The 25,163-nt window shown below is 40.7% G+C and overlaps 3 protein-coding genes across 10 annotated transcripts in view; 1 reads left to right on the forward strand and 2 right to left on the reverse strand.

Annotated features, from left to right (window-relative positions):
* LOC145889249 (nesprin-1-like) overlaps positions 1–8,815 on the forward strand; it is a 197,458-nt gene extending 188,643 nt beyond the window's left edge. For 7 of the 8 annotated variants that reach the window (XM_082980162.1, XM_082980167.1, XM_082980168.1 and 4 more), the window contains 15 exons: positions 96–246; positions 322–435; positions 698–907; positions 3,430–3,621; positions 3,773–3,966; positions 4,136–4,248; positions 4,319–4,395; positions 4,461–4,521; positions 4,677–4,870; positions 5,041–5,250; positions 5,422–5,604; positions 5,767–5,970; positions 6,307–6,405; positions 6,607–6,632; positions 7,556–8,815. In XM_082980162.1, coding sequence (XP_082836288.1) covers positions 96–246; positions 322–435; positions 698–907; positions 3,430–3,621; positions 3,773–3,966; positions 4,136–4,248; positions 4,319–4,395; positions 4,461–4,521; positions 4,677–4,870; positions 5,041–5,250; positions 5,422–5,604; positions 5,767–5,970; positions 6,307–6,405; positions 6,607–6,632; positions 7,556–8,147 — 2,620 coding nt within the window. In that variant the 3' untranslated portion in view covers positions 8,148–8,815. The remainder of the gene's footprint in view (positions 1–95; positions 247–321; positions 436–697; positions 908–3,429; positions 3,622–3,772; positions 3,967–4,135; positions 4,249–4,318; positions 4,396–4,460; positions 4,522–4,676; positions 4,871–5,040; positions 5,251–5,421; positions 5,605–5,766; positions 5,971–6,306; positions 6,406–6,606; positions 6,633–7,555) is intronic. The other variant, XM_082980169.1, reaches the window with a different exon arrangement.
* Positions 8,816–9,664: 849 nt separating this feature from the next.
* On the reverse strand, positions 9,665–21,001 carry LOC145888440 (E3 ubiquitin-protein ligase pellino homolog 2-like). Its single transcript, XM_082979186.1, has 10 exons — positions 20,627–21,001; positions 20,249–20,381; positions 19,720–19,818; positions 14,353–14,465; positions 13,950–14,043; positions 13,550–13,747; positions 12,811–12,909; positions 12,358–12,573; positions 11,888–12,003; positions 9,665–11,437 (listed from the first exon to the last, which is right to left on the reverse strand). Exons 1-10 carry the CDS (start codon positions 20,854–20,856, stop codon positions 11,311–11,313), a joined length of 1,425 nt encoding a protein of 474 aa, XP_082835312.1. The 5' UTR covers positions 20,857–21,001; the 3' UTR covers positions 9,665–11,310.
* A 1,077-nt stretch (positions 21,002–22,078) lies between these two features.
* LOC145889970 (uncharacterized) lies at positions 22,079–25,102 on the reverse strand. Its single transcript, XM_082981017.1, has 7 exons — positions 25,073–25,102; positions 24,722–24,881; positions 24,136–24,348; positions 23,690–23,860; positions 23,213–23,386; positions 22,574–22,753; positions 22,079–22,299 (listed from the first exon to the last, which is right to left on the reverse strand). Exons 1-7 carry the CDS (start codon positions 25,100–25,102, stop codon positions 22,079–22,081), a joined length of 1,149 nt encoding a protein of 382 aa, XP_082837143.1.
* Between the last annotated feature and the right edge of the window lie 61 nt (positions 25,103–25,163).

Consider the following 25,163-nt stretch of genomic DNA (forward strand, 5'->3'; position numbering starts at 1 on the left):
TTATATAACATAACAGCGAAATAATTGCTACCACAACACAACTGAATGGTACTTTACAACACAACTAACTTGAGTGTTTTCTGTTAATATCATAGGATCGAGGATACACAACGCCTGTGGCAAAAGTTTCTTTCCGACTTCGCTCGTTTCGGAGAGTGGTTGCATGACTGCGAGGCGACTTCATCAAATCCTAACACACAGTGTGTGGCTTACAACGTTGCGAGAGAAGAGTTGAGGTCATATGAAGTAGGTTTTCGCAATTGGCATCTCGTAGCAGCATATGATTGTACAGCGTAATTAATTTCGTCTGTTTGCTTGAAGACGTTCCAACGCAAAGTCCACGAAGGGCTGACTCAGCTTGAGCTGATTAACAAACAATACAGGAGACTTGCCAGGGAAAATCGCACGGATACCAGCAACAAACTAAAACAACTGGTGAGCATCACTTTATGAGTAAAATGATTGAGACAAGCTTCCTAATCGCTCAACACAAAATGCAAGAACTTGTTTATAAACAAAGGATAATGCATCAGAGGGAACTGGGTTTTAATAAAAGTGTCTCAAGAGGTTGCGTAGTTCCGCTGTTGGCACTTAACGAGTGCCATCGCTTGGACTGTTTTTAACACTTGAATAACCACGTGGCAATTTCGCGAAGAACTTTTTTCACTTGAATGCAATATGGTGATGGTCTTTTCAGGTTCACGACGGAAATACTCGCTGGGATGCCCTCTCACGTCGGGTAGGCGGCGTCCTTCGTCGACTCAAGCACGCCATCGAGCGGCGGGAGAGCTTCGAGACGCTGCGTGAATCTCTTCTGGTGTGGCTAACCGAAACAGACCTGCAGCTCACCAATCTCGAACACTTCAGTCCGAGTTCCGATCGAAAAGAAAAACTCGCGCAAGTCAAGGTAACGGCCATGTCCAGTGCTTCGAAATACTTGCCTAGATTATTATTATTATTCCAAAAAAATGGTTTAACCAACGAAAATGATTTAACCAACCAACAATATTAATTCTCTTTTAAACATATATCTTACTTTTAAACCTTCAATGCAATTTTCAAATACATGCAAATAATAGAGATTTTAAAGTTCCTTAAAGACAAGCTTACAACAAATCCTTAAATCTTCTGACACTGGACTAGTAATTGAACCTTTATCGCACGCAACGCACTTATTTACCATCGTAATCCATTTACCACGCAACAGTAATTAGTTATAACCTTCTCCATCCCTTCATCAATGGCGACTTAAACGGGCTCGCAACCTCGATAAATTTGCTCGAAGCATTTTGTGCGCTGATGGCGGCTATTATGTTTGTAATGATTGTCCTCGGTCGATTAGTCTTGTGTTGTAGGGGTCGAGTAGAGTGATCAGAGGCATTTCGAGGACGATTGTAAGCATGGTAGTAAGTTTCGGTAAAAGATAGCACAGAATTTCGGTTTCGTTATTTGGTTTTGACTGTAAACATTTACAGAAAACGTCGTTTAGGGTAATGAGATGGTATCACATGCATACGGAAAAGGGAACGGAAAGGAAAGAATACTGTTAAATTTAATTGTTCAATGTTCAGACGATTCGAAAACGAACTGAAGCAAAAACTCATACCTTTGTGGCTATTTGCTTTGGTGATGTAGTACAACAACAATACCCTCTCATTAAGTGCCCTCGACCCATAACCAAAGGTCTGCTGCTGTTCAGTCCGTCATTGTATGCAGTGATCCGACGTGCAGTTATTTTTCGTTCTCTCCACCGCCAGTGCAGTGTAAATAAACTGACCGCATTTTGGGCGACTCATAAACATGCAACTGCTGTATGTTGTAGGCGTTACTGGAAACTGCTCATTACAGTCAACCCAGAACATGACTGAGTTTAAAAATTATCGGTTTTACGACTCATAGAAGTCGTTCAATGGCAACGTAGTATTGTAGGAGTGAAGAAAAGATATGATACAGGCGTCATTGTCGCTTAGTAATTGGTTTAAAAGATTGAAGTTTTCGCAATCGTTGATGGAAAAACCTGGCATGGTTCAGTGCACGTAGCAATCCCCACAAATCAAATGCACTTGCCCGCGACGGGTGGAATAGTATGTTTGTTCAAGAGTTGAGTAAATAGACCTTGTGAGTGAGGCAGCTGTTTTGTTTATTGCCCAAATGGTAAAGCACTAGTTTTTGCCGGCATTCGGTCTGCAGTCGAATGCTCAAAATAGTTGCCTTGTACGCAAATCAAATTATTTCCTGAGTACTGATTCAGGGTAGCACGCTGCTGCAAGGCCAGCTTTTGGCATGTCGGTTTGATTATTCACATGAATGATGATGATTAGCATGTAGTTTGTTTATTCGCTTTTGCTTCAGATTAATTAAGATTCACAGGCACCAGGTCAGTTGCAGTTTATTGCTAGGGTTGTCAAACACAAGGACATGATGGGCACCACCCTTGTTTGTCAAAGCGGGCCGCAACGGTTGATTGTGCGTATTCGCTGTCACGCTAGTTGACAACAAGGTTTCTCGAGTACAGGCGTAGTACTCTTCTTGACTAGGCTATGCGTGGGAGCGAATACAGAAGTGGAAACGTGGGTTTGGTTATCGTTTCCAACAGTGGTATTGAACAGGATGCACTGTTTCTAACTTACAACTAAATTTTGCTGAGGTTTTAGTGGTAAACAGCATCGTACAGACAAAACCAATTATTGTTGGCCTCTCTGTTGAAGTAGACGATTTTCTAATACGCGATGATTTGGTATCAGTCGACTCTTAATAAATGCTTCACGGGATATTGACTCCAAATTGCTAGTCGTAGTAACGGCCTTCTGTAGTAACGATGTTACCAACCGTGAAATCCATTCGTAGTCAGGGTGCCAGGTTAAACACCAATCCACTGTACGTGAACCACGATCGCACGATCCCCTTTTTTGTCAGCACGCCTATTATACAAACACGTCACGTTTCCAGGGGTGTACTAATATTTGCACAAAAGACAGGCGAACGACCCAATGGAAAGGCTTTCTGCTGCCACAGAGCACAACGTGTGCCGGTTTTAAGTTGGTGCGCGCCAGTTAGGATAGGCGGTTGGTTAAGCCCACAAAGCGTTTGTGTTGTTGGCGCTTGATACTTGAAAATGCTTGTTGGTATCGATTGTAGCTATGTAATCGTCTGTTTTGTATTTCTCGTACCATACTATTGGCAAAATGAGGTAGAAGCAGTGTTTTGTTTATACTTATTTGGCATGGTCAAAAATCTTCTCACTTTATTGCATGTAGAATGGTTAATGTATACTAAGTAGCGATGAGTGAAAGCATCAATTGTTGCGAAATAATTAGGAAGGAAGTGGAAGAACAGCTTGCTTTGCTGTCGGTGAGATTCAATTAAAACATTAACTTGTAAGAAACCAACAAGCCAGGTGCAAAGTAAAAACATGATTTCGGTTCGCAGGATTTCCAATCAAGAATTGAAGAAAGAATTCCCCTTCTCCGTGAACTGGACGAGAAAGGTCGTCTTCTGGTAGAGAAAAGCGAGCAACACGACTGCGTTGCAGTGGAGGAAGAGATGGAAGATTTCCACGACTACTGCAGGGAGGTTATCGCCAGACTGGACCGCTACCATAAACGACTGGTACATCTTATGGTAAGCATTGGTGTAAGCAATGACGGCGTTTTGTGCAGTATCGTGTTATACATTTAACATGGTTTGCTAATGCAGTAGGTTGGTTATGGAGTACCTGAAAATTTGTATTTTGATTCTTTAAAGTTTAACTAACATTGATTTGCTTTCACAGAACGAATCGGACTTGCCAACTAACTCGTCGTTGTTCGATGATACCGAGCTACCCAACCTTACCTGGTGGACTGCGAGTTGTCTGACCGATGTAAGTTTTCCCGATTCGAACACCACAGACAGAGATTTACTTGCTACGCCTACTGGGAGGCCATGCAACGAGGACAAGAAAAAACACGACAAACTGAATGGAAGGTATTGGATTGTGTTGTAACTTGATACGTGATTAAGTGATTAAGAGTAGTTTTTTTTCCTTTACCGGGGTTTAAGCATTAGCAACTCTCTCCTGACGTAAAATCAATTTAATTCAATTCACCGGTGTTTCTGTGAAGCAGTAGCGAATAAACAATATTTTATTGTACAGAACATCTCCTCACAGCATCGGGTCATTAGAATGGGATCATTACGATATCAGTCAATCTGAAATCGATGCAAAACTTGACGATGACAGTTTGTCAATAGAAGGTTCTATAACCGGTTAGTAGCATAAACATTCTCTGAAAGCAACCCGGACAAGCTTAGTGATTGTTACGCCATATCATTTCAGATCTACCTTCCTTGGATGGTGATACCCCGGAAGAATTAAACATCAGTACGGATTCAACCATAAAGTACAAGGAACCGGTAGGTTATTACTGTGGTAAATGTGCGATGACCTGGGCACATTTAATTACGTTGACTATTTTCAGAAATCGCTCAAAAGCAACTTGGCCGCTGTTACTCGACCCCGCCAGGAGGACGAGACTGCCGGTAAAACGATACGAATATTATTTCATTTTCTAACAACAAAAATTATGGTTGAAAGTACCAAGTTGTGTTTAAAGCATCCTATTGAATCTACAAGCTAAAATTCATTCCCAGTTCTTAAAAAAATATATTCTTAACATTATTCAATATTCACAAAGTCGACTCGGCTCCAGCGAAACGACGACGTCAAGACCTGGACAAAACGGAACAGAAAGTAAAACAAAGGGAACGTCTTAATCACGATTTGGACGCCGTTCTTAAGTGGTTAGGCGCCACAAAGGTGTCATTTGAAAAGAGCGTCCCCACCAGTGAAAGTGTTTCGCAAATCGAAAGCAAAGTCAAGGAGCTGAAGGTAAGTGGTATAGTTGCCTTTGGCGGTATCATCCTATGGACAGCGTTCAAACAATCGGTGTATAATTTATCAACCAACATGCACTTGTTATGAAAAAGGATAATGAGACATTTCAATAATACTCATTTTATAAAAATCCAACTACATATCCACATATAATTTTGCCCCAGGCCTTGCAAAAGGAAATCGAAGCGCGAAAACCGATCGTGCTTTCCATTAATTTGGTTGCGGCGCGAATCACCAACGTAGACGCCGACGAAGAGTTGGCGAGCGAAAAAACCAGGAGCAAATCGCGGAGAATGAACGTGGAATGGGAAGCTGTCAACGCAAATGCACTGAAACGAAAGGAAGAACTGCAGAAGATGTTTGTTCGCAGCGAGGTAAGAGGAATTCTTTAAATAACAAGGAAACATTTATTAAGTCCATGACTGTTAAGTTATTGATTAACAGCTTTTGCGAGTAAGACCTCATTGGCTTCTGCAAACGTTGTGGTTATTTCACAGTTTCAGTCTTTTTTCTTATAACTTTACAAACTATGGACCTTCTTTTAGGAGCTGAGATTTGCTACAAAGAAGTTGAAAATCTGGATCGAGGAGCAAGAGAAGAGGAGGCAGGATCTTGCAACCGTGTGTCGATCCAAGGATTCACTTCTTCCCATACCGCTCCAGACTCTGCGTAAGGCGCACAAGGCGCTCATTCAACTGCGCGTCGACACATTGGAAGAACGCGCAAAGGTAGAAACTACTTCTTCCTGCAAAGTTTTACCATGCAGAAATTGTACTGTGCTTCTGGTATTAAATGAATTTAGATTTAGTTGAACCTACGTTAGGTCTCGCCGGATGGCAGAGAGCAGAAATATTTTTTTTTTTATAATATTTGATTTTGATTTATAACAGATTGCTACTCTGCAAGACATCTCAAACCAACTGCTATACGCTGACGTTAGATTCCGCAGTCAGCAGGCACCTCCGGTAGAAGGCGCCACTGAGACATCCGATAGATTACACGACCTCACTGACCGCTTGAAGGCGCTGCTGGATCGCATCGGTGATGACGTACGAGTGGCTGAAGGGGCGCTTAAGGAGGAGAGGCGGAGAATGGTGATGAATTGTTTATATCCAATATTTGCAACAGTTTTTGCAATTAATGCCGATGCCCAAATTGTCAACAAGTCAATTGCGAACGGCAATTTATAATCCGGGGAGGTCAAATGAGTCATAGAATGGTTTAAATTTGTCGCCTTACCGCCAATAGCGCCCGGGGGGAATAAAAGCGCGTATTCAGTTACATTCTCATTGAAAATCTCTGGCTTGGAGTGAATGAAACCAAGTTGTATTACAGTCGGACTGCCACGCTCTTATATGGCCTGGTACAACTGAAGTAGATAGTAGATAGGGAAACAGTGGTTAACAGTTTGTTGCTGTTTCAATTTGTAGAGAGGGAGTGTTGGTTCAAACTCAGAAACTGACTCAGTCGCCAGCGAGGTTTCTCTCCATTCGACAACTTCCATGAAACTGAAGAAGCTTCGTAGGAAGGTAAAGCATTGTGCAGTGAAAAATTTATAGTTGATTTATGTGAATTTGTACCACCAGACTTATAATAAGAGATAAACTATTATAGCTTTTTGATACTGTTGGATTCACTCACTAACCGAATATTTTATTTTTTCTTCCTTTCTTCTTCCCTCTCTCGTTGCGATTGTGCCTTTTTCTCGCGCCTTCTCTCGATTTCTCCAGGTGGAAACGTCAAAAACGAAGTACAGGTTAGTCGACCAAACGGTGGAAACCCATGACTTTCTTGTTTTTTGCCTGTTGCATTGTTGTGTTACGTACATGTCTCGCTTTGCCTGTGTGCCGCCTGCTGCCTGGACTTCTTGAAAAGGGAGGACTTTTTGGAAAGGAAGCTATTTTCTTAATTTAACATATAGCAGCAGAACCAGCAAACAAATAATAGGGTTCCCACAAGCGAAAGCCGCCAAAAAACGGGAAAACAAAAAGTCGTATCCGGCAGTACTTCCACCCTAAATTAAACTCATTGAAATGTTTTAGATAAGGGCAATAAGTTATTGAACTTTCATACATTAATATTAGGATTATTCCACACACAACTAAACGCAACTTACAAAGATAAATAACGTGATAGAACTATCTGGAGAACTTTTTCTAGTAAACCAATTCCAAGCAAAACGATAAATAAACTATTTTTATTACACCGACGTTCCACCGCAATTCCACACGAGAATCCGAACACCAATACACTATAAATTCCCGAGAAGATTCATGCTGCCCCCTAGCGGATCAGTTTATCAGTCCGAAAATCTGGCGCTCGTGTCGCCGCCTAAATTCAAACACATTAAAAACCACTTTCTCCCGTTAATACTTCAACGAAACAGTATTGTCGTTTCATAACTAAAACTTAATATCAACTGGTGCATGATTCGCTTGCATGACGAGTTAACATGGATCTGTGCGTCCTGTGTTTGAATGCATGGGTGTCTGTATGTTATGACGTCATCTTTTCTCTTACTTTCTTTTGAAGGTCGTCTCGGGGTCATCATACTAAAACGGTTTTGGTCTCGAATTCTTTAATATCTTTAATATGTACGCATGTTTAACATTACGTTTCGGCGTAGAAGATGTTATGTTGTTTTACCTTCATAAACTAACGTGTCGCTTTGTTACACAGCTCAAGCGAGATGACAAAAAATCAAGTTAACCACGTCATCTCCACAACCGACCAATCACATACCTCAACCGGAACGACCACGACCAATCACACACACGTCGCCGTGACGACCACGCTAATTAGCGACGTCACGGCCGTAACGGACACTTCCTACGTCACCGAAACTGAAAATACTTTATCGGACGTGACATTTAAAAACTCGCGCATGCGCAGTAAAACGGCGGACGAGTATCGGCAGTCGGACAGCGACGGTGAATCCGGTTACGTCGAATACGAGACTGACTACCAGGCCTTGTGTGAAGCAATCAACTGGGCGGCTGACAGAGTGGAAGAACGAGGGACTGGGGATTACCCATTTGACGTAGTGGACAGTGACGTCGATCACGGCGAAGTGAAACCCAAGCCGGGTTACCTGAGCAGGGCGTTTAAAGCTGCGCTACCGTTGTACGGAATCATCCTCGTCGCCATTCTCTTCCTACTGCTTTTACCGCTTACATGCTTGGATGAGAAGTATGTCTGTCTCCGACAGAACAACTACCACTACCGACTTAACCCGACGCTCGCTTGGACTGACGGACCTCCACCAACGTAAATTCACCCTTTACCAACACTTAAAGCTTGACTCCATTAAAAAGGTCTACGTGAGTGCATGTATGAAAAGGTGTAAGGGAAGTGGCCACTGGTGCCGATATTCCGTCTCGCCGATCGAAATGCGAAGTCCGAATCCGTCCTAGGATAGTTTTGATGCTGAAACTTGAAAACAAAACAGTTTGGATGTGACTGTTTCACTGTGAAATGTTACGCTTGCCTTACAGTGTGCTGAGCGACGCGAAAGTTGTTAGTTCGTTTGCTTCGCGCGGTACAAGTACAGTGAAGTACCGTGTTTTGTATGTAATTAGTTGAAAGCCTATTTTTCTATAGTTTTGTTTGTAGAGAGAATGTAGTGTACAGTGAAATCTCTTGATTATCTAATGTGGTTTTCATATTTTCATAAAATGCAACTTCCTCAGATAGGGATCGCGTGTGAATGTTATTTGCTGTAATTAGAACAAAATTGCACTTGCATGTTTCACTACATAAATCCGTTGTAGAATACCGAACGGCACAACACTTTGTAATAAAAAGAAAATAAATATCTTGTATCCTACTTTAAACAAGGAAAAAAGTTATTCTTGCTGACATATGTTTCACTCTGGTGTCAGAATGTTTTGCACCATTAAAATGTTATGGTTTTTAGTCCACTCGTGTTTAGTTGCGTAAAAATACTAGTGTTAAATATGCAGATAACACCTGGTTGTGTGTAGCCTATTGACACATTCATTTGATCTCGACAAGAATAATAGATGTTATGAAATATAAATGTCCCACGTAACTTACCACCAATTATATTTTGGCAAACAATTAGTAGAATGAGACGACAGCAGCTCCCAAAACTCACGGTTTTAACAATACTAACTCATATTAGATGTTTCTGCACGAAATATAATTTTTTTTGTATCGGCAAAAAGTGCTGCATATGCCTTGGGGTTCCTTCCCAAAATATGTGCGACAATTACTGTCACTTATTCTTGCCTAAATCGATTTGGTGGCACGAAACTGAAAGGGTTTAATGATTTTGTCAAATATAAACATTTTTGAAGAGATTGAAGAAAGAAGATCGATGCTCTTACGATCCATTTGCTGTTGGAGAAAATGCTGTTTCGTGTTTTTCGGAAACCGAAAGTCCGCAAATCAAGAGGGGTTGTTATTTAAAATCAACTATGTTTTTTTTCCAAAAATTCATAAGGCACTGGACAACTTGAACTGAAACACAGTCAAACTCCGAAACCATCGCGATCATACCAAAGATGAAATTTAGGCAGATACATAGGCGATTTCAACATGGATCCTGATATAATTTCGTCCGCCAAAAATCGAAAATCGCATGCTTGGGTTTACAATGAAGTCTGGTTTCAAACGTTTAGGGCGGGATTTTCTAAAACCGGGTTTTCGCTTTTGATATTAAAATATTAAAAACGGTCGAATGTCCTCCGGTCTTGCATAACTGTTTCTTTTCCGATCTGTTTTCTAACGTTTTAAACGTGAAATAGAAAGAGGCACAAAACAACATAATAAGCTGGAAAAAAATCATGTTAAAAAAACTACACGGCGCAGCAACGTGGGCTACACTTGCGTCGGGAAGTTAAAAGAAATGCCTCGGAATTTGAAACAGAAACGCATTTTCGGGAGCAAGGCAAAGACAGACACCAGGCGAAGGATTTGATGAAGATACGGAAGTATTTGTATGGCGAGGACGTCGAAACGTTTCGATGAGAGCGTATAACACATGTACATCACAGTGATGTGTACGGGCGAAAGGGCGGCCGTTCTTTACTGACATAAGGTTTTATGCCAATGTCTGTGTGTTAGAGAAAGCATGGCAATGGAAACACGAAAATTGAGAAAAAAAAGACGTGTGTGATGATTTGACGACGAACAATGGGTGCAAGGATGCGGTTTTGGGGCAAACGAACGCGTTTCGGTTTTGGGGCATTTCCGTCCATACAAAATATTGCAACAAAAAAACACGCGTATAAATGGTAACAGAATCGAGAATCGAATTTGCTGAACAGCCGGAGGACCACAGAACCGGTCACGACCCTTACAGTTATTACACCAAAGCAACAATAATGTTACTTCATTTCTGGAGGTTACAGATATTTCAATTCATTTGTTGTAAATATCGAAGGATGTATCGCGAGTCCCTAATGTCAAAGAACCAAAGATGGTACACTAGAAAAGCCTAACGTAGCTGCTTTCACATGCGGGTCTTAAGCGCTATTCAGAGCTCTTCGCAAAACACAACCTGGTGAGCTCTGCAGCAGATCGAATGACGTGGCATATAAAATACAGCAGGTATAGACAAGAAAAGAACAAAAGGATACAAGAAGGGCAAACCTTGTTTGCATATTATAGAAGGGTATATGTCGCCACACAGGGACAACGGAAATGTACCATCAAAACGTATTTTGAGGGGTCAACACAGGAGAAGGGGACACACACACACAGTTTTAGGGCGCAGATAGACAGTAGAGTACTAGTATGGAACGCAAGTGTGTTCAGAATTTCTTTTTTTTAGGGCCTGTGAAAGGCCTATTACAGCTCTATTCATTTTGTTGAGGAAAATTTGTAGCTGCATTGTATTGCGACTTCTAAGCAATTTTTGATCCCAACGATAAAGAGACCAGGAAGTTCCTACGCACGTGATACGCAGTTTAGGTTAAATGAGTCACAGAAAAAAGTAAAAAAATTTGCAAAACAAAACAGTGAAAACCGAAGTCACGTTAAAATAAGTTCGGATTTTTCTAGCCCTGGCAAAACCACAATACGAGAATACTATGTGATTGCCAGACACGGATTGGAACTCTGGGTAAATTCACAACCTTCCGCAAAACTAATTATTCCGACAGTTCAAAGGCGAGAATATGTGTGTGTGTGTGAGAATGGAAAAGAAAACGCATGCAACAGATGTAAAAAAGTAAAGCGTTTAGTAGTTGGATATCATGGCGATGCAAAAGAGAAGGAGAGAGTGTTTTTGATCTCTGGCTGCCCAACAACAACGATGACGACTGTATCAGAAGTCCAAACATTCGACCGTGTCCTGTACTCTCAGCTTCAACGTGCTACAATGGCCGGAATACGTGCGACATTCGGATCGGTCGCTTGGGGTCTCAGGGTTGCTGAGCGAAGGGTTTCAATGACTTGGACCTGTTACGTCAGTCTACAGGTTGTTGCCATATAAGTTTCTTAAACCCTTGGTCGCCCTCTAGCGGCGTGGCGCAGAAAGGACAGGCGGCGTTGTAGGCTTGCGTTCCATGGGGGAGTGCGGTTTGAGACCAGTACCTGGTGACACATATCAAAGTTTTAATTGGAAAAGGATGTTGTACATTTAAAAAAACAATGCTTTTTGGTAGTGCAAAAAAAACGTATGCAATATTTGATTTTTATTCAAATAAACCTTAATTTTTTAAAAGCCTTTCTGTTGGAATTTTTAATGAGATAAACAAGACAAATTCAATAACTTGCAGTTACAAAACATGACTAAAAGCACAAATAGCATCAGGCTATGCTTATGTCAAGTTACAACCAAAGTGACACACCGTCATATTCATGGAGCCGTGGTACACTTAACAATTGTTGGTGGAATTGCAAGAGCGTATGTTGTAATGTATCTATATGCATACATAAGATTGAGTGGGCCCAAAAGTATATGCATAACTTCGAGTAGGTCTGAGGGCACATATACATGATAGCTGGCTATGCATATGTTTTGTCAATGCAAAAAAAACCTACTTGGCAGTTTGATTTGAACAAACGTGACCACAAGGTACGAAACAGTGAGTGGGTGATCCTGTGTCAATGTAAAAAGCTGGTTCATTTCCTATCCACAAAGGAACATACTTGCCGACCTGCCAAAAGAATGAGGATGTTGTCGTATGCAATGTGACATAAGGGCCAATGAACACAGGATATTGTTGTTTATTTCGGGCTGATGCTGTTTTAAAGTTCCTTTACTCACTGCTATGAGACAAGAACATAAACAACACCAAGGAAATGTGCCATTACTCTTTCTGCTGAGTTTAGAAATTAGCACTAAAGTTGCATCATAAGATCTGTTTGGTGAAAAAATGCTTTTATTACAATTTGAACTCCAAAAGATTAGTCATATTTTACCAAAGGTCAAGTGATATGTTTTTTGGGGATTTGAATGATGCCTTACAGGTACACACTTAATCAAGCGATTGCAATTTGACACCACTTACCGATCTACACAACGGACACATCCTTTCCTCTTCACCCTGATATCCCCAACTTATTCTTCCATGTACGTGACCACACTCCACATAAACCCACGGTTGCTTCTCAGTTTCACGAGTCGCACGACTTCTTCGTGGAAAGGCGAGGGTTGTGAGACCCACAGGACACTGCGGTCTTCCCAGGTTGATGTTATGAATTAGCTGATCAATGTGTCGGGGGGTCTGAAAGAAAAATGTGAATGTTGTTTTAAAAATGTAACTATAATACAAAAATAATACAAAAATTATTTTTTAATATAACTGCAACTAATTTATTAGAGTTCTCTACATTGTGAACATGGGTAAATTAGGTTTATGAAAGTTTGGGCCAAAAATACACACATAAAAAAAGAAACTCAAAAGAACTGGTCAAAAAATGCTAAGATTAATTTCCACACTAATATAAGTAATTACACTTACTGGCATGCATTCTGCATTACTCGAGGATCTCCACAGCAGCGTGGCACCACAAAGATCAATAAGTGTTCCATTTACCAATACATTCTCATCATTCTCAATCTGCATATAAATATAATACAGTATACCAAAAAGATTTTTTCAATTTGATGCTTGCAGGTGCAGTAGTAAATCACTAGCTGTAGCCCAGGTTGCTAAGCACAAAACACATGTAAACAACCCCAGTGATGATCGAAAGAGGTAGTTTGTTTTACAGCTCTATAAAAAGTAGCTGCTGTTGATACAAATATAAAAAGTCTCCTGATAAATGTGAGCGTTGTCAGCTTATGCCATGATGGTGGACAGGTCTAAGCTTGCAAGTTAAACAAATGTTGGCGCTGTTGCTTAGTGCAAGGGGGTCAAACATAGCTGGCTTGCCTAAACATGTTTGGGCACATAGAGTAAAGTTTAGTCCATAAAACTTCAGTTTCATTTACTAAAGATTGGATGCCATCAGTGGCATAAGTACAACAGGATTAAAACATATGAAGTTGTGATAACGTTCCCACCGAAACACAGATTTGTTTGTTTTTAAAGTTTTTTGATTCAAATTTATGTACACACAACAATGGTTGAAGGTGCAGCACTTTGCGTAACAATGAAGCCCCTTGAACACCACTTAAAAGACAAAAACGGGCTCTTCCAAAATCGTTCACCACAGAGCCACTTGGCAATTGCCATCGTTCGAAAACTGGACACATACCTTTGCACCAGGGGTTTGAGCTGATCTGGATTCCCTCAGTCGGTAAATATCTCCACAAACGGACGCCTCTTTCCACTGTGTTGGTTCTGATTGTTGGCTGAATCCATTTTTTGGTTGCATAATCAATACCCCGTTCGTTGTGAGACCGTCCATGATCTTATTGCCCCCTTTTTCGACCATCCACTTTGGAGCTTTTTCCTGAAAGGTATGACAAAGTTAAATTTTGTTCTAGGTAATGAGCTGCTGAATCACAAAAGAATAGGTAATATTTATGTACTGAAAGACTATTATATAGAGTTAGACAAAAAAAGTAGGCACTGCTGAATTGCTTTTTTTTGCACAAAGCATTTCTGAATGAATAGTTTTTGTGGGGTTGTTTTTAAAGCAGAGTGCAACTTACTCCCAATATAATGTTCATTGAGGTATCGAATCCGGCAGCATATATCCGTGCTTTGTATGGTGGTTTTCTGTCACACACTATTCGGCAAGCAAACCTAAAAGTACAAATACACAATGTGGTATTCAAAACGGTGGGAAGTGCAAGTGACAGCAAAATAGAAAAAAACAAACACTTTGACTTTGACGTAAACCACAGTTTTGTACAAAGGATATAAAGGAAAGAAATGGTATTACAAATTGAAGGGCACAGTTCCAGTGTTCTCACCAAGAAACCCATATTCTTTTATTTCAGTGAACCATGAAGTGGAATTGCATTGTAAGGAAACAAACCGCAACCTTTCGTGTTCAAGCTTATGCATTGCTTCAGATCACCTGAAAGGCCTAGTCCAAACCATGAAGCTTACCGGGATATTGTGCTTTGCTGGGGTTGTTGGTCATTTGAATTGGTTGGTAATGACATGCCTGGTAGTATGTCCATGACAACAAAATCAATGGGTTCCTCGGTCGACCTTCCGATCTGAAAGTTAACAATGCAAAAATATAAACTTCATGCTGTTTGATTGAAATTGTGTCAGCAAGGTTATACCTCCATAACAAACTTGATATGTTTTTTATTTGAAGGCATAGAGTACTAGTATATATGGAACAGATGTTCACTTACATAGAATATATAGTTATAAAATAAGGTGTACAAGCACATAGATATTTCAGCAGTTGCTGGTGCACTGTTTTGGACAGAGAAATGTTGTAGAAGTTAGAGACTGACATGACATATTAAAGAAATTGAAGCACATAGTAATATCTTTCCACCAGTTACACAGCCGAATAACTAAGCTAACAAACGAACAGGATTACAAAAGACATTCCAGCACCTTGGTTGAGCTAGTAAGTAGAAAAAACAAAATTAACTCCAACAAATATTGAAACAAAGGCGCTGTGTTCAAACACCACTTGTCAAGCCTATCTACTTTCCACGCCCAAATATAAACATTGGAGCAACCGAAGGCTTGGAAAAGAGAGCCCACCTTTAAATCTAATGAGAAAATTATACACGACCTGGCTGCAACTTGTTTGCACTGCAATAAACTTTGTGATCTGGGAAACAAACTTATGATTGGGTGATTTACTAGAATCAGGCTATGTTGGGTAGGAAAGCTGTTACCTCTGATTTTATTACGAAGCATTATGTGGTATTCCCTGGTTTTGTTTACTTGAAGCAGTAAATTATTGGCTTGTGGTAGCCATGGCTATAAGTAACATCATGCTTTGCAAAATCACAAAAAGCATCTACCACAAAGGCCAATATAAACCCACTTATTGTACAAAAATGTTCTGACCAAAGTGGACGTGAATTTGTAAACTTACAAAAAAAATTCAACCAAGGCTTTACACCGGCAATAAAACAACATTCTGCAAACAGCCATATCGGCAACCAGGCCGATACCCGAGGGAGCCTCATAGACCAGCTGTTTGGTGGCCAAGACGGGATCTTACGCAGGCGAGTGAGTAAAAGGCGCGTTGCCGGCAACAGACAGCGGCACAGGGCAGGTCTGGGCAAGTCTCAAACGAGGCAATACTGGCGGCCGCTCAAGCTTTTATCAATGACAAAGACGGTAGAGAATTCGCGCCACACACTCGCCGCATAACAACGCCGAGTTATGTGCTAACCTTAACGCGACGAGTGATGTAATGTGCTTTTTGCAACGAGAGGAGCAATCCACTTATGGCGAAACGCTGTGCGGGTTCGCAAATATGTATTAGATAACAAACGATTCCCGGGAAAATTTCAACGCTTGGACTTTGAATCAACAACAAGTTTGAGCCAAACTTTCGAAAATAAATGTGATGGTTTTTGCCTCAGCAACGAATTGTGTGCATTTGGCAACATGCTTGGGCTTGCGCTTATAAGTGCAGTCAAGTGTGGAATTTTTGCAACCAATCGCGTGAACTTGTGCAAGTCAATCGAAACCTTTCTCTGCATTGTGAATGTGAAGAAGGAAACTCCTGATAATCATGCGCCGACGAAACCAGAATCTCGCACGAACGACAACAACAATTCCACACAAGCAAAGTTCGTGGCTTAGGCAATCCGGCACGCATTTTCTAAGCACATGCTTGCAATTGGAGTTCATCGTTTAGACAACTCGTGGTTGCACACGTACCTTCCTATGGAAAACCAGAGCAGACAAATATTGTTGTAGGGTTGTCGCAACACCCCAAAGGCAAATACGGTCAATTGGCGGCGATCCGAATGTTCGCTTGTTTCCCATAATCGCATAAATGCAAACGTTGGAGCGCTTAAACCCGCGGTGAAAACAAAACTTTTCCAAACTGTTGTTTGTCCGAAGAAACGATTAAATGACCGAAAAGCGATCCACTCCACCGAACATCGTTGTAATTGCACTTGGCCGCCGCCGGCCGTCTTAAGTGGTCAGTGCCGGTTTTATGTCGCCTTTCTGCGCCAGGCCAAAGAGAGGGCAACAACGTACAATTAATGATTCATTAGACATGCCTTCTCTCCCGTATTGTACGACCCAGAGCAGATGGTTTGGAGGAGCAAATGTGAGCGCTCTATACTCATGATCGACAAAGATTATATCAGTTGTATTGTGGTATGGGCTTGGCCAATGGTTTTCGTATATATTATGTACGTCGACCTCTTCATACAGTTGGCTCAGGAAGTCGCCGCAAGGTTGAAAAATCCCCACCACAGTAGGAAATGAAACGTCCACCAGACGCAGAACTTCAGCAGGTCTATTTGAATTGTTATAGAAGAAGTGTGTAGGCGACCAAACAAGAAAATTATTTTACAAATCTTGCAATTACGAGTGTAAGAAGAATAACTCAATATGAATATTAAGTTTACATCTCACCCAAACAGCTATCAATCCAGGGTAATCTCCACATGCAAACTTGGCTATCATACCCCGGCCATAGTGTTCTCATAAGTGCATATCTGCAAACTTTATGCCGCCAAAATCGGATTGCAAACGTTCACAAACATACCCACTTCAACGAGCGCTGGCCATTAGCGGTGTTATCGGATTTTCGATGTCAGCTCAGGGGCATGGAAGTGCAATTAACTTGAAGCGACTTGGAGCGTTTGATCAATACAACATTCCCATGGGTGGGAAGCTTCGATCAAGCGAACCAAGTCGGTCGATATTTTCCATACGACTCGTCCGTGTTCAGAATATTTTGATTTTGTGCAATGCTTGGATTGCAAGCAGCGTCGCGAGCGTCGCGACTTTAACGTGGGGGTAATTTCGAAAACGCGACTTCACGGCGACCTCTTTACGAGGTCACGATTGTTTACGAGTATTTGTGTAGCACACTGCACGATTGAAGAGGTGCGGCTTTGAAAGACATTCGTGAACCAACTGCGACAAACTGCAACAAACTGACGATTGTCCTGAAAAAAACCCAGACATTAAACAAAAAGATTTTGATCATTCATCTATCTGGAAAGTACGTAGCGCACCGCAAGTCGACGTGACGACTTCTGGAGAAAAGCCCGCAACCGGCCGACGTCATTTCACCATTGACGTAATCAGTCGATCGACGACGGGCAGGCTAACTTCTCGCATGAATGCGCCAGCCACTCGAAACCACACACAATGCAGCCACTATGAAGGGAAAGTGACAGAAGCCTTAAGCCCGAATCTCCACGAAGAATTTAAAGATGTTAAGTTGGTGGTAGTGAGATGTACTTGTCTCGTGTAGGGCACTCAAATTACTTTCCGCGCCACAAACTCTCTTTTGCACCTTCCGCGCACAACCTGGCTGTCAATGTTTGCTTTGCAGGTTGTTTAATGCACTCGTTTTATAGCAAGTGCGCTGCACAGCTGTTTCAAGCTGCGGGACATGGGGTAAAACGTGATAAGCCACAGCTTACGTTATGTTGTTGCCAACCACTTACATGGCTGTAAAACTTATATTCGGCGGAACAGTTTCACATGAAGCTTTACTGTGGTATAATATGGTCCACACAATATTATCAGGTTTGTCGCCAGCTGCATGAGACCTTACAGGTCAAAACAGTGTGTATACCTGTCTGCAGCTCTCATTGATTATTATGGATCTTTTGCGCATACAATTAAGGGACAAAAGTTGGCAGAGCATGGCAGAACGGAAGAACGGGGTTCTGACAAAACCTGTTGACTAATAATAACCCATCCGATGACGCAAGTCACGTGCAGTGGTGTGAAAGAAGTTGCGACGCCAACACTGCTTTACAATTTTGGACGGAATGACACGAAATTACAAGTATCGACAAGCTATCTTCCAGTTATGGAAACGCGCTTGGCTTGTATGCAAATTAAGCTGCCAATATTTTCCTGTATAGTAAGATCAAATAAGGACGCTTCTTGTTGAGTCGTAGTAAGTCAACATTAGGAGGCCGCACTAAAGTGTGCTCCAAATTAATTGGTTTTCCTGTCTTACAAATAGCAAAGTTGCGTTGTTCACCACAAACAAGAACAAAGCTTTAGTACATGATGTAATAAACACTGAAACCCATTGTTTTCAAAGCTTCGGTCGCGTGAAGTTCGACTGTTCAGTCACTGTTATGTAAACGAAAGAAGCAAGCACGTACGCGCCCGGGCTTGTACAGATATGGACTTCCAGGCAAATGAGAGCCATGGTTACAAGCAGCGAGGATCGAATTTCGATCCAACAATAGCAGTGCGGATCGGTTGCAGCCGGTAAAACCCAAAAGAAGCTTTGTTCTGTGAATTTTAGTTGCGAGGACCTTAACAATCTGCGCTTTCCTCCATGTCAACAAAGTGTTAGTGGGAAAGGACTCTCATTGTGCACTGTGTGTTATACAACTTTTCAACCCCGCTCCACATACGTGATATGCAAAGTCCTAACCTCGGCCAGTTGGAGTGAGTCATAAATATATAAATGTGTGGGGTCGGCGTGGCAAATTTCCACGTTTCATAGCACGGCCCACTTGAAGGGTAAAACTTGGGGAAATTAATGTCTGTAAACGTGAGTATACGTATTGGTCGTTACTAGGTTAGCTCAGACACATCGGAAATTTTCTTCATAATAAGTTGCTTCTCATTTGTCAAATTGTAATTTGTTTTGCAACTGTATACAAAACATACAAACAATGGATATAGTATAAGTAGTTGGAGTTACTTTAATGAAGTACATGTAACTCTAAATTCAAAAACAAGTATTTTGTGAACACTGGGGTATCACACACTTACTCTAACTGTTGACCATTCGGACAGGCACAAGTGTAAAAATAAAAATGCAGTTGAAGCGTGAACAAATGATGCCCTAAAGCCATTCAATTGTAACAAGATCAGAAGGAAACCGGCAATCTGATGAATCTAACAGCATACAATCACATGTGAATCAATTTTGTTGCTGTTGGCTATGTTCAAAGTCCCAGATGTGAAGACCAATGAAAAGTATTCTGTTTAGCAGGCATGTTTACCTCTATGGCATGGCACCACTATCATAACAACCATGTCTGAATGTCATGTGACTGATAACAAGTTAGCTCTACCCTCCAACTGTTGACTTGGGCAAACATACATGGACAGGGAAACATCTGCCTACACATTTTTCAGTGGTTCACACAGCTTTACCAGCTATACAGTAATTTAAACCAAGATTTGAATATCTGATTCAATGTAAAGCACACAAAAGTCAACAAGAATATTCATGCTGGCAGAATATACAGAAAAAGGGAGTTTTTGTTGCTTGATTGTGCTGGCGGCTACTAACAATATCACAAATTTATTAAATGGTCCTACCTGAAACATATCTGTGTCAGGATCTTCAACATAGGGTACAACAACAACGCTTCTAGGTAAAGTATAGGAAACACTGTGGTGGTCTCTTCGGTTGAAAGCCTATGGAATAGTAGTATATGTACAAAAATGTTTTATACGAAACATTTAAAACTATAAAACATTGTAACATTTTTGTAGTTGATGACGAATGTCATTTTAAAGCTTATTTTTAAGGTTATTAATACTGTATGTGAATCACCAGCTAACATACGTCCACTGGTATTAGTAATTTCATCAAATCATGAACAAGCTACTTTAAATAATGAGAAATGGTGACACATATCACTCTGTTCACTGCACAGCCAGACAAGCATCTGATGTTTGACGCAAGAAATTACAAAATGACCAAGTGATAGATTATGTTTGGTTTCACAAATGCAGTCAAATTAGGCAAAACAAAACATATCAACATTGTCATGACCAAACGTTGTTATGTTTTTTTACAACCGAAACAGGTACTCGCACACACAGTTCGTTAAACAAAGCACACCTCTGAATGCGAAGCTTTTGGTAAAACTTGGTGTTGGTCAGAGGGTTTAACCCCATTTGGTTTCTTTCTTCTGCGAAGGGTAAAACAACTTCTTCTCCGACCCTTATCACCACCAGGAAGGTAACCATTCGTTCTACATAAAATCATGCCAAAAACATTAATTTGTGACGATTCTATTTTGTTAATTAATATTTAATTCACGTTATAGTACAAGAAATGAGAAGCACTGCTTGAACCTTTAAATACTGCCAAATAAGTTTATTTTTTTAAAAAACATTTCTACTTTATCACAAAATAATTAAACATTTTATCGGCACTTGAGCACATTTCTATATTCTACAGACAACATGATGCAGAAACAAACATTTATATTATTACCCTAATACAATCAATTGTCCAAATATAATTTCATCTTCAGAAGGAGGAGGTTCCGAGATAAATTTCTTCGCTTCTTGACTATGAATATCACGAGTCACATTGCGATACGCTGAAAAGGAAGTAGCTTCATCTGAAGTGGCTGGTACTCCTGCAACTTCTACGTCCATGGGAACATGACCAACAAACTTGCTGGCAGCGGGCACTGATACTTCCATTTTCTCTGACTTCATTAAGATGCTTTGTAGTGCTCAGTGCAAAAAGATCACAGATAAATAAACAAGGGGAAACAAAGTTACACCTCTGCACCTAATGTTGTACAGTATAGTTATCACTGCCAATAATAAACAAATCTTACAGATATGGATAATATCTAATCAGGGGCGTATCCAGGAATTTTTAAAGGGGGGGGTCCAAATGTTTTAGGGAATTCCCCGATTTTCAGGTATAAACTAAGCATAAACTATTGTGGGCGAGAATCGCAAAATACGAACGCCGGTGTTCTCGCCAATCGTCACATAAACGGTGGCTTTCTGGCTTGCCCAATTGTGTAATGCTATGGAAAGTTTAACAACTAAATTAATTGAATTTCACGCAAGTAAACCGCTTGTCATTACAACGTGGCCACTGAAAAACGACGTTTCGTCCCTGAACTGACGAAAAATGACACTTGTTTCGTAACAATGCAACATGTTTGGTAACAATGCCGAGTGTTCGGTAACAATGCTCCCTGTTTGGAAACAATGGCGAATGCAACACGATGCGGTTTTTAGGTCAACGTCAAAGCAATTTTTAGTTTTCACGCGGATTTTGACAAAAAAATACAGTGGCGTTTGTTTAGTTATCAAAAAAGACCAAAATATTTCACAAAAGGGGGGGGTCCGGACCCCTCGGACCCCCCCCCTGGATACGCCCATGTATCTAATACAGAACACAATGTGAACATTTTTACAACGCTTCATATTCACCATTCTTGATCTGTTTACAACGGGTCTTACTGATCTGTTGACAACAAATTCACGTCGAACTCCTCCAAGACGAAACCCTGGACAACACAAATTGGGCAAAACACCACCACGCCACGCAACACGAAACTCTCGGTTCGTTCAAGTCTCTTTTCATTTTCAGTGCCCTGCTGCGTCACCTTACGGTGCAACTAAATTCTCGCCCCAGTGAACGCAACAAAATGTTTGTTCTCTATGTTTCGTTTTACAAACCTGAACTCTACTCTTTCCCAGTCAAAACTAAAGCGAATTAATTTTGAAGTCTTTTTTAAATACATAAACATACTACAAGCATGATTGTGGCGTGATAATCAAGTATGTAAATGTCACATAAGGTATTTGCCCGTTCATAAACAACATTTGCTCAGAGGCACATCTCACTTTATTGTAAATCTTTTTTGCTGGGTATGCAACGCTTTTGTCAATACACATACCACGTATACAGCAAACATCAAGGCGCACGATTTACAATACGCTCGATTGGTGATTGAATATAGCTTGATGGTGATAAGCATTTGTCTGCAGAATTCGCGTCCCATACGCCCATTTGCATGAAACAGAGGATTCTCATCAGGTCCAGCAAGTGAGGTCTTTGGTGCGGAACGAGTGTGAACGATATCTTTTGAAATCGCGGAAACTGCAGGTTGCAATCTGTGCGCTTGGTGCAGCTAACTACAAAACGTAACATAACGTAAGTTAATAATTGCAATCTACACATGTTCTTTTACGCCTTGCAGATATAATGTAGGCTGCAGGCCAGTATTTAATAATAAAATACTGAAGAGGTCTAAGATATTTGAAAACAAAACTGGTACTTAAATTTATTAGTTTGTTATCATTTCGATTTATTTTGCAGCTGCTAACTTACCCATAAAGATAGATTGGGGCGATTGCTATGGGTCCACACTTAAGATAACAGAATGAGCGTAAGTACAAAGGTACTAACCTGGTATAACTTTGTAACGGCAGTTTGGCTTGTCGTCCGTAGCGTTGAAACACCAAAGGCATTTTTTCGCCTCGCACGTGGTTTGATTTTCGGAAGCCGATGTGCCACAGTTGATGGGAACCGTACAATCACTGCAGGTTTTGCAATTCTCACGGCCGACAAGTTCCGCTGTACATTTTCCTGAACATATAATTTATAAAGGTTTGTCCGCTGGGAAAAGTTTCAAGCGCAAACTAAGCAGTATTTAAAAATTAGTGTTGTACATGTACCGCTACAAAAGTCGGTTCAATTGAAAACTAAATAAATTCGTGCCCAAAATAAGTTAAGAGATGTTTTCCCATCGGTTTATTTCAATATAAGTCTACTTCTTAGCAACAGGTGATTTATAAGCATTGTTAATTTCTAAAGATACTTATTTTGCACAAAGTACATAGGCTACAGCATAACGAAAAGATAATCTCAATCTCTCCAATAGAGAACTAGCTATAGGCCTACATTAATACCCAATAGTGGTAAAATATTATATAATTTAGAAAGCACACTCCAATGGCATATAAAACAGTTAAAATGCTGCACACGTTTTGTGCGCGTTGTCCTTTTCACACATTGCATAATAAAGAGAATATAACACATACATACCTCCACCAGGATGAGTAAGATGGGGGATGCACCGTCTATCCTCTGGCGATGTTGAACGTGTCGGACACCATTGTGCTCCTCTGGTTTCGCAAATTTGTTGCGTGCTAGCTTTGATGTATGCGTGATTCGGGCAGTTGTCGCACTCCACACACAGGGCGCTCAGCACTTGCAGGGCTGGCGAAACAGTAAGAATTCCAAAATTGGCGGGTGATTAGCAGCATTGGTTTAGCCCGTATACCAAGAAGAAAACTTGATCGGGATTCGTGGCCAAGATATCCAGGGTTCAAATTTTTTTTCAAAAAAAATTTTTGGGGTTTTCGCTGATGCCCAAATGCATTTATGCAAAACACATCACATACTTTGGTGCAATGTTTTCGTAAAATAACACGTTTTAACGTATAATCTGGCGACAAGAGTCATATTCCAATGCTTACATATAAACAACTGCAAATAGTTTACGCCGCAAATATTTCTCACCAGAATTTCCGCCTTCGTAACACTTCTTGTCGCTGGCGCACCACAAACACCCCTCCCTTATACAACGGTTCTCGGTGACCCTGAAGCTTGGTTCGTTCGGAAGACAGTTTACCTTGACTGTGCATGCCGCGCAGCTTGTACACAACTTGCTTAGATCAACCGCAGGCGAGGCTATAAATGCAAGTTCGTTACATCAAAGTAAACATGTGATGTATTTCGATTAAAACTCTAACTAAGCCCAAGGGGTTAAGGCCAGGTTAGCCCTTACTCAAATAACTGCGTTTTGCCAAAAATTGACTTCACGAAGAAATTCAATTGTTTTCTAGTTCACCGACTTGATATTGTTCAAGTTATAATTTAACAGGAATTTGGTCTAAAAAAAATCTTTACAATAAGAACATTTAATCAATAATATTTTCAGAAAACGAAACAAGAAACAGTTGCACTGTCTTTCTTACCTGACCCTAACGTGTTTACCAACTTGTTGTTGTAATAAACGCATCTTGGCTGATCGGAAACGGCTGCAGTCCCGAGCCAGAGACAAGAACGGCTCTCGCACGATGCTTTCGTCGGTTTGTACGTCAAAATATCCGGATGGCAATTGATGGCGACTTTGCAGTTGGTTGTGGATTGACAGTGTGTTGCTCCCTTGGTGGCCACTTTACACAAATATACATAAACATAGTAGAAGTAATAACAAGAAAATAGACAAAATTACCAAAACTTGTCACAACTTAAAGCCTACTTAACTGCAGAGAAATTCTTTCACAAGGATTTTGGGCTTCATTTTTTGTTTCAAAGATTTATAAAACCGTGAGTTACGTTCCTTGAAATTTATATCGCGCAGTATAGGAATTTCTGGGTTTTGCAAACAGACATTTTGTGGTTTATTTTGTGTTCGGAATATAGTCTTTATAACAAAATTGTAGCACATACCAACATTCGCTTGCAACACACGAGACGTAGCGAATTTGGGAGAAAGCGAGGAATCGGAATTTATACAATGATAAGCACAATATCCCCTTTACTTACCAACCAATGGGTCTGTACTGTTTACAAAACATTTGGCCATTTTCACAGCGACGTTCGGACACCAAACACACCCCACAGATTGGCAAGTAGTTTGATCGTTCGGCCGCACATTGCAATCTATTCGACTTGATTCTGCGATTGCGGTTGAACACGTTTGGCCCTTCACAATGGATGTGTTGACCACAAGCAACACAAGGGTGAAAATCGTAATAAAACACATTTGGTTTCTGTTTCTACGTTCTGTTGCAAAACCTGTTGAAATTTTGCTCAAAGGATTTAGGAAAAAGCAAATTCATTTTTCTGAATAGATTATTTCATGGTTGTAAAATTAAGTTTTTGTTGGACATTTACCTTCACGTTCCTGGTATCATGAAACACCATTATGCAACCTAGATCCTTTCCATAAAAAACTGTACTGACCAACAGAACCCATACCGTAAAC

Source organism: Ascidia mentula, chromosome 2 (assembly GCF_947561715.1).
Source record: "Ascidia mentula chromosome 2, kaAscMent1.1, whole genome shotgun sequence".
In the NCBI taxonomy this organism is placed as follows: Eukaryota; Metazoa; Chordata; class Ascidiacea; order Phlebobranchia; family Ascidiidae; genus Ascidia; species Ascidia mentula.

Bases quoted from the DNA above. Each gene is read 5' to 3' on its own strand.
- LOC145888440 (XM_082979186.1), bottom strand. From the start codon at position 20,856: ATGAAGTCAGAGAAAATGGAAGTATCAGTGCCCGCTGCCAGCAAGTTT. The intron at 14,466-19,719 runs GTAGGACCATTT...GTTAACTTTCAG, and splicing joins CTGACACAGATATGTTTCAG to ATCGGAAGGTCGACCGAGGA. The intron at 12,910-13,549 runs GTATGTGTCCAG...ATTTATATGCAG, and splicing joins CTCAAACCCCTGGTGCAAAG to ATTGAGAATGATGAGAATGT.
- LOC145889970 (XM_082981017.1), bottom strand. From the start codon at position 25,102: ATGGTGTTTCATGATACCAGGAACGTGAAG. The intron at 24,882-25,072 runs GTAAATGTCCAA...TCCATTGTGAAG, and splicing joins ATGATACCAGGAACGTGAAG to GGCCAAACGTGTTCAACCGC. The intron at 22,300-22,573 runs GTTAGTACCTTT...TACGTTTTGTAG, and splicing joins CCGTTACAAAGTTATACCAG to TTAGCTGCACCAAGCGCACA.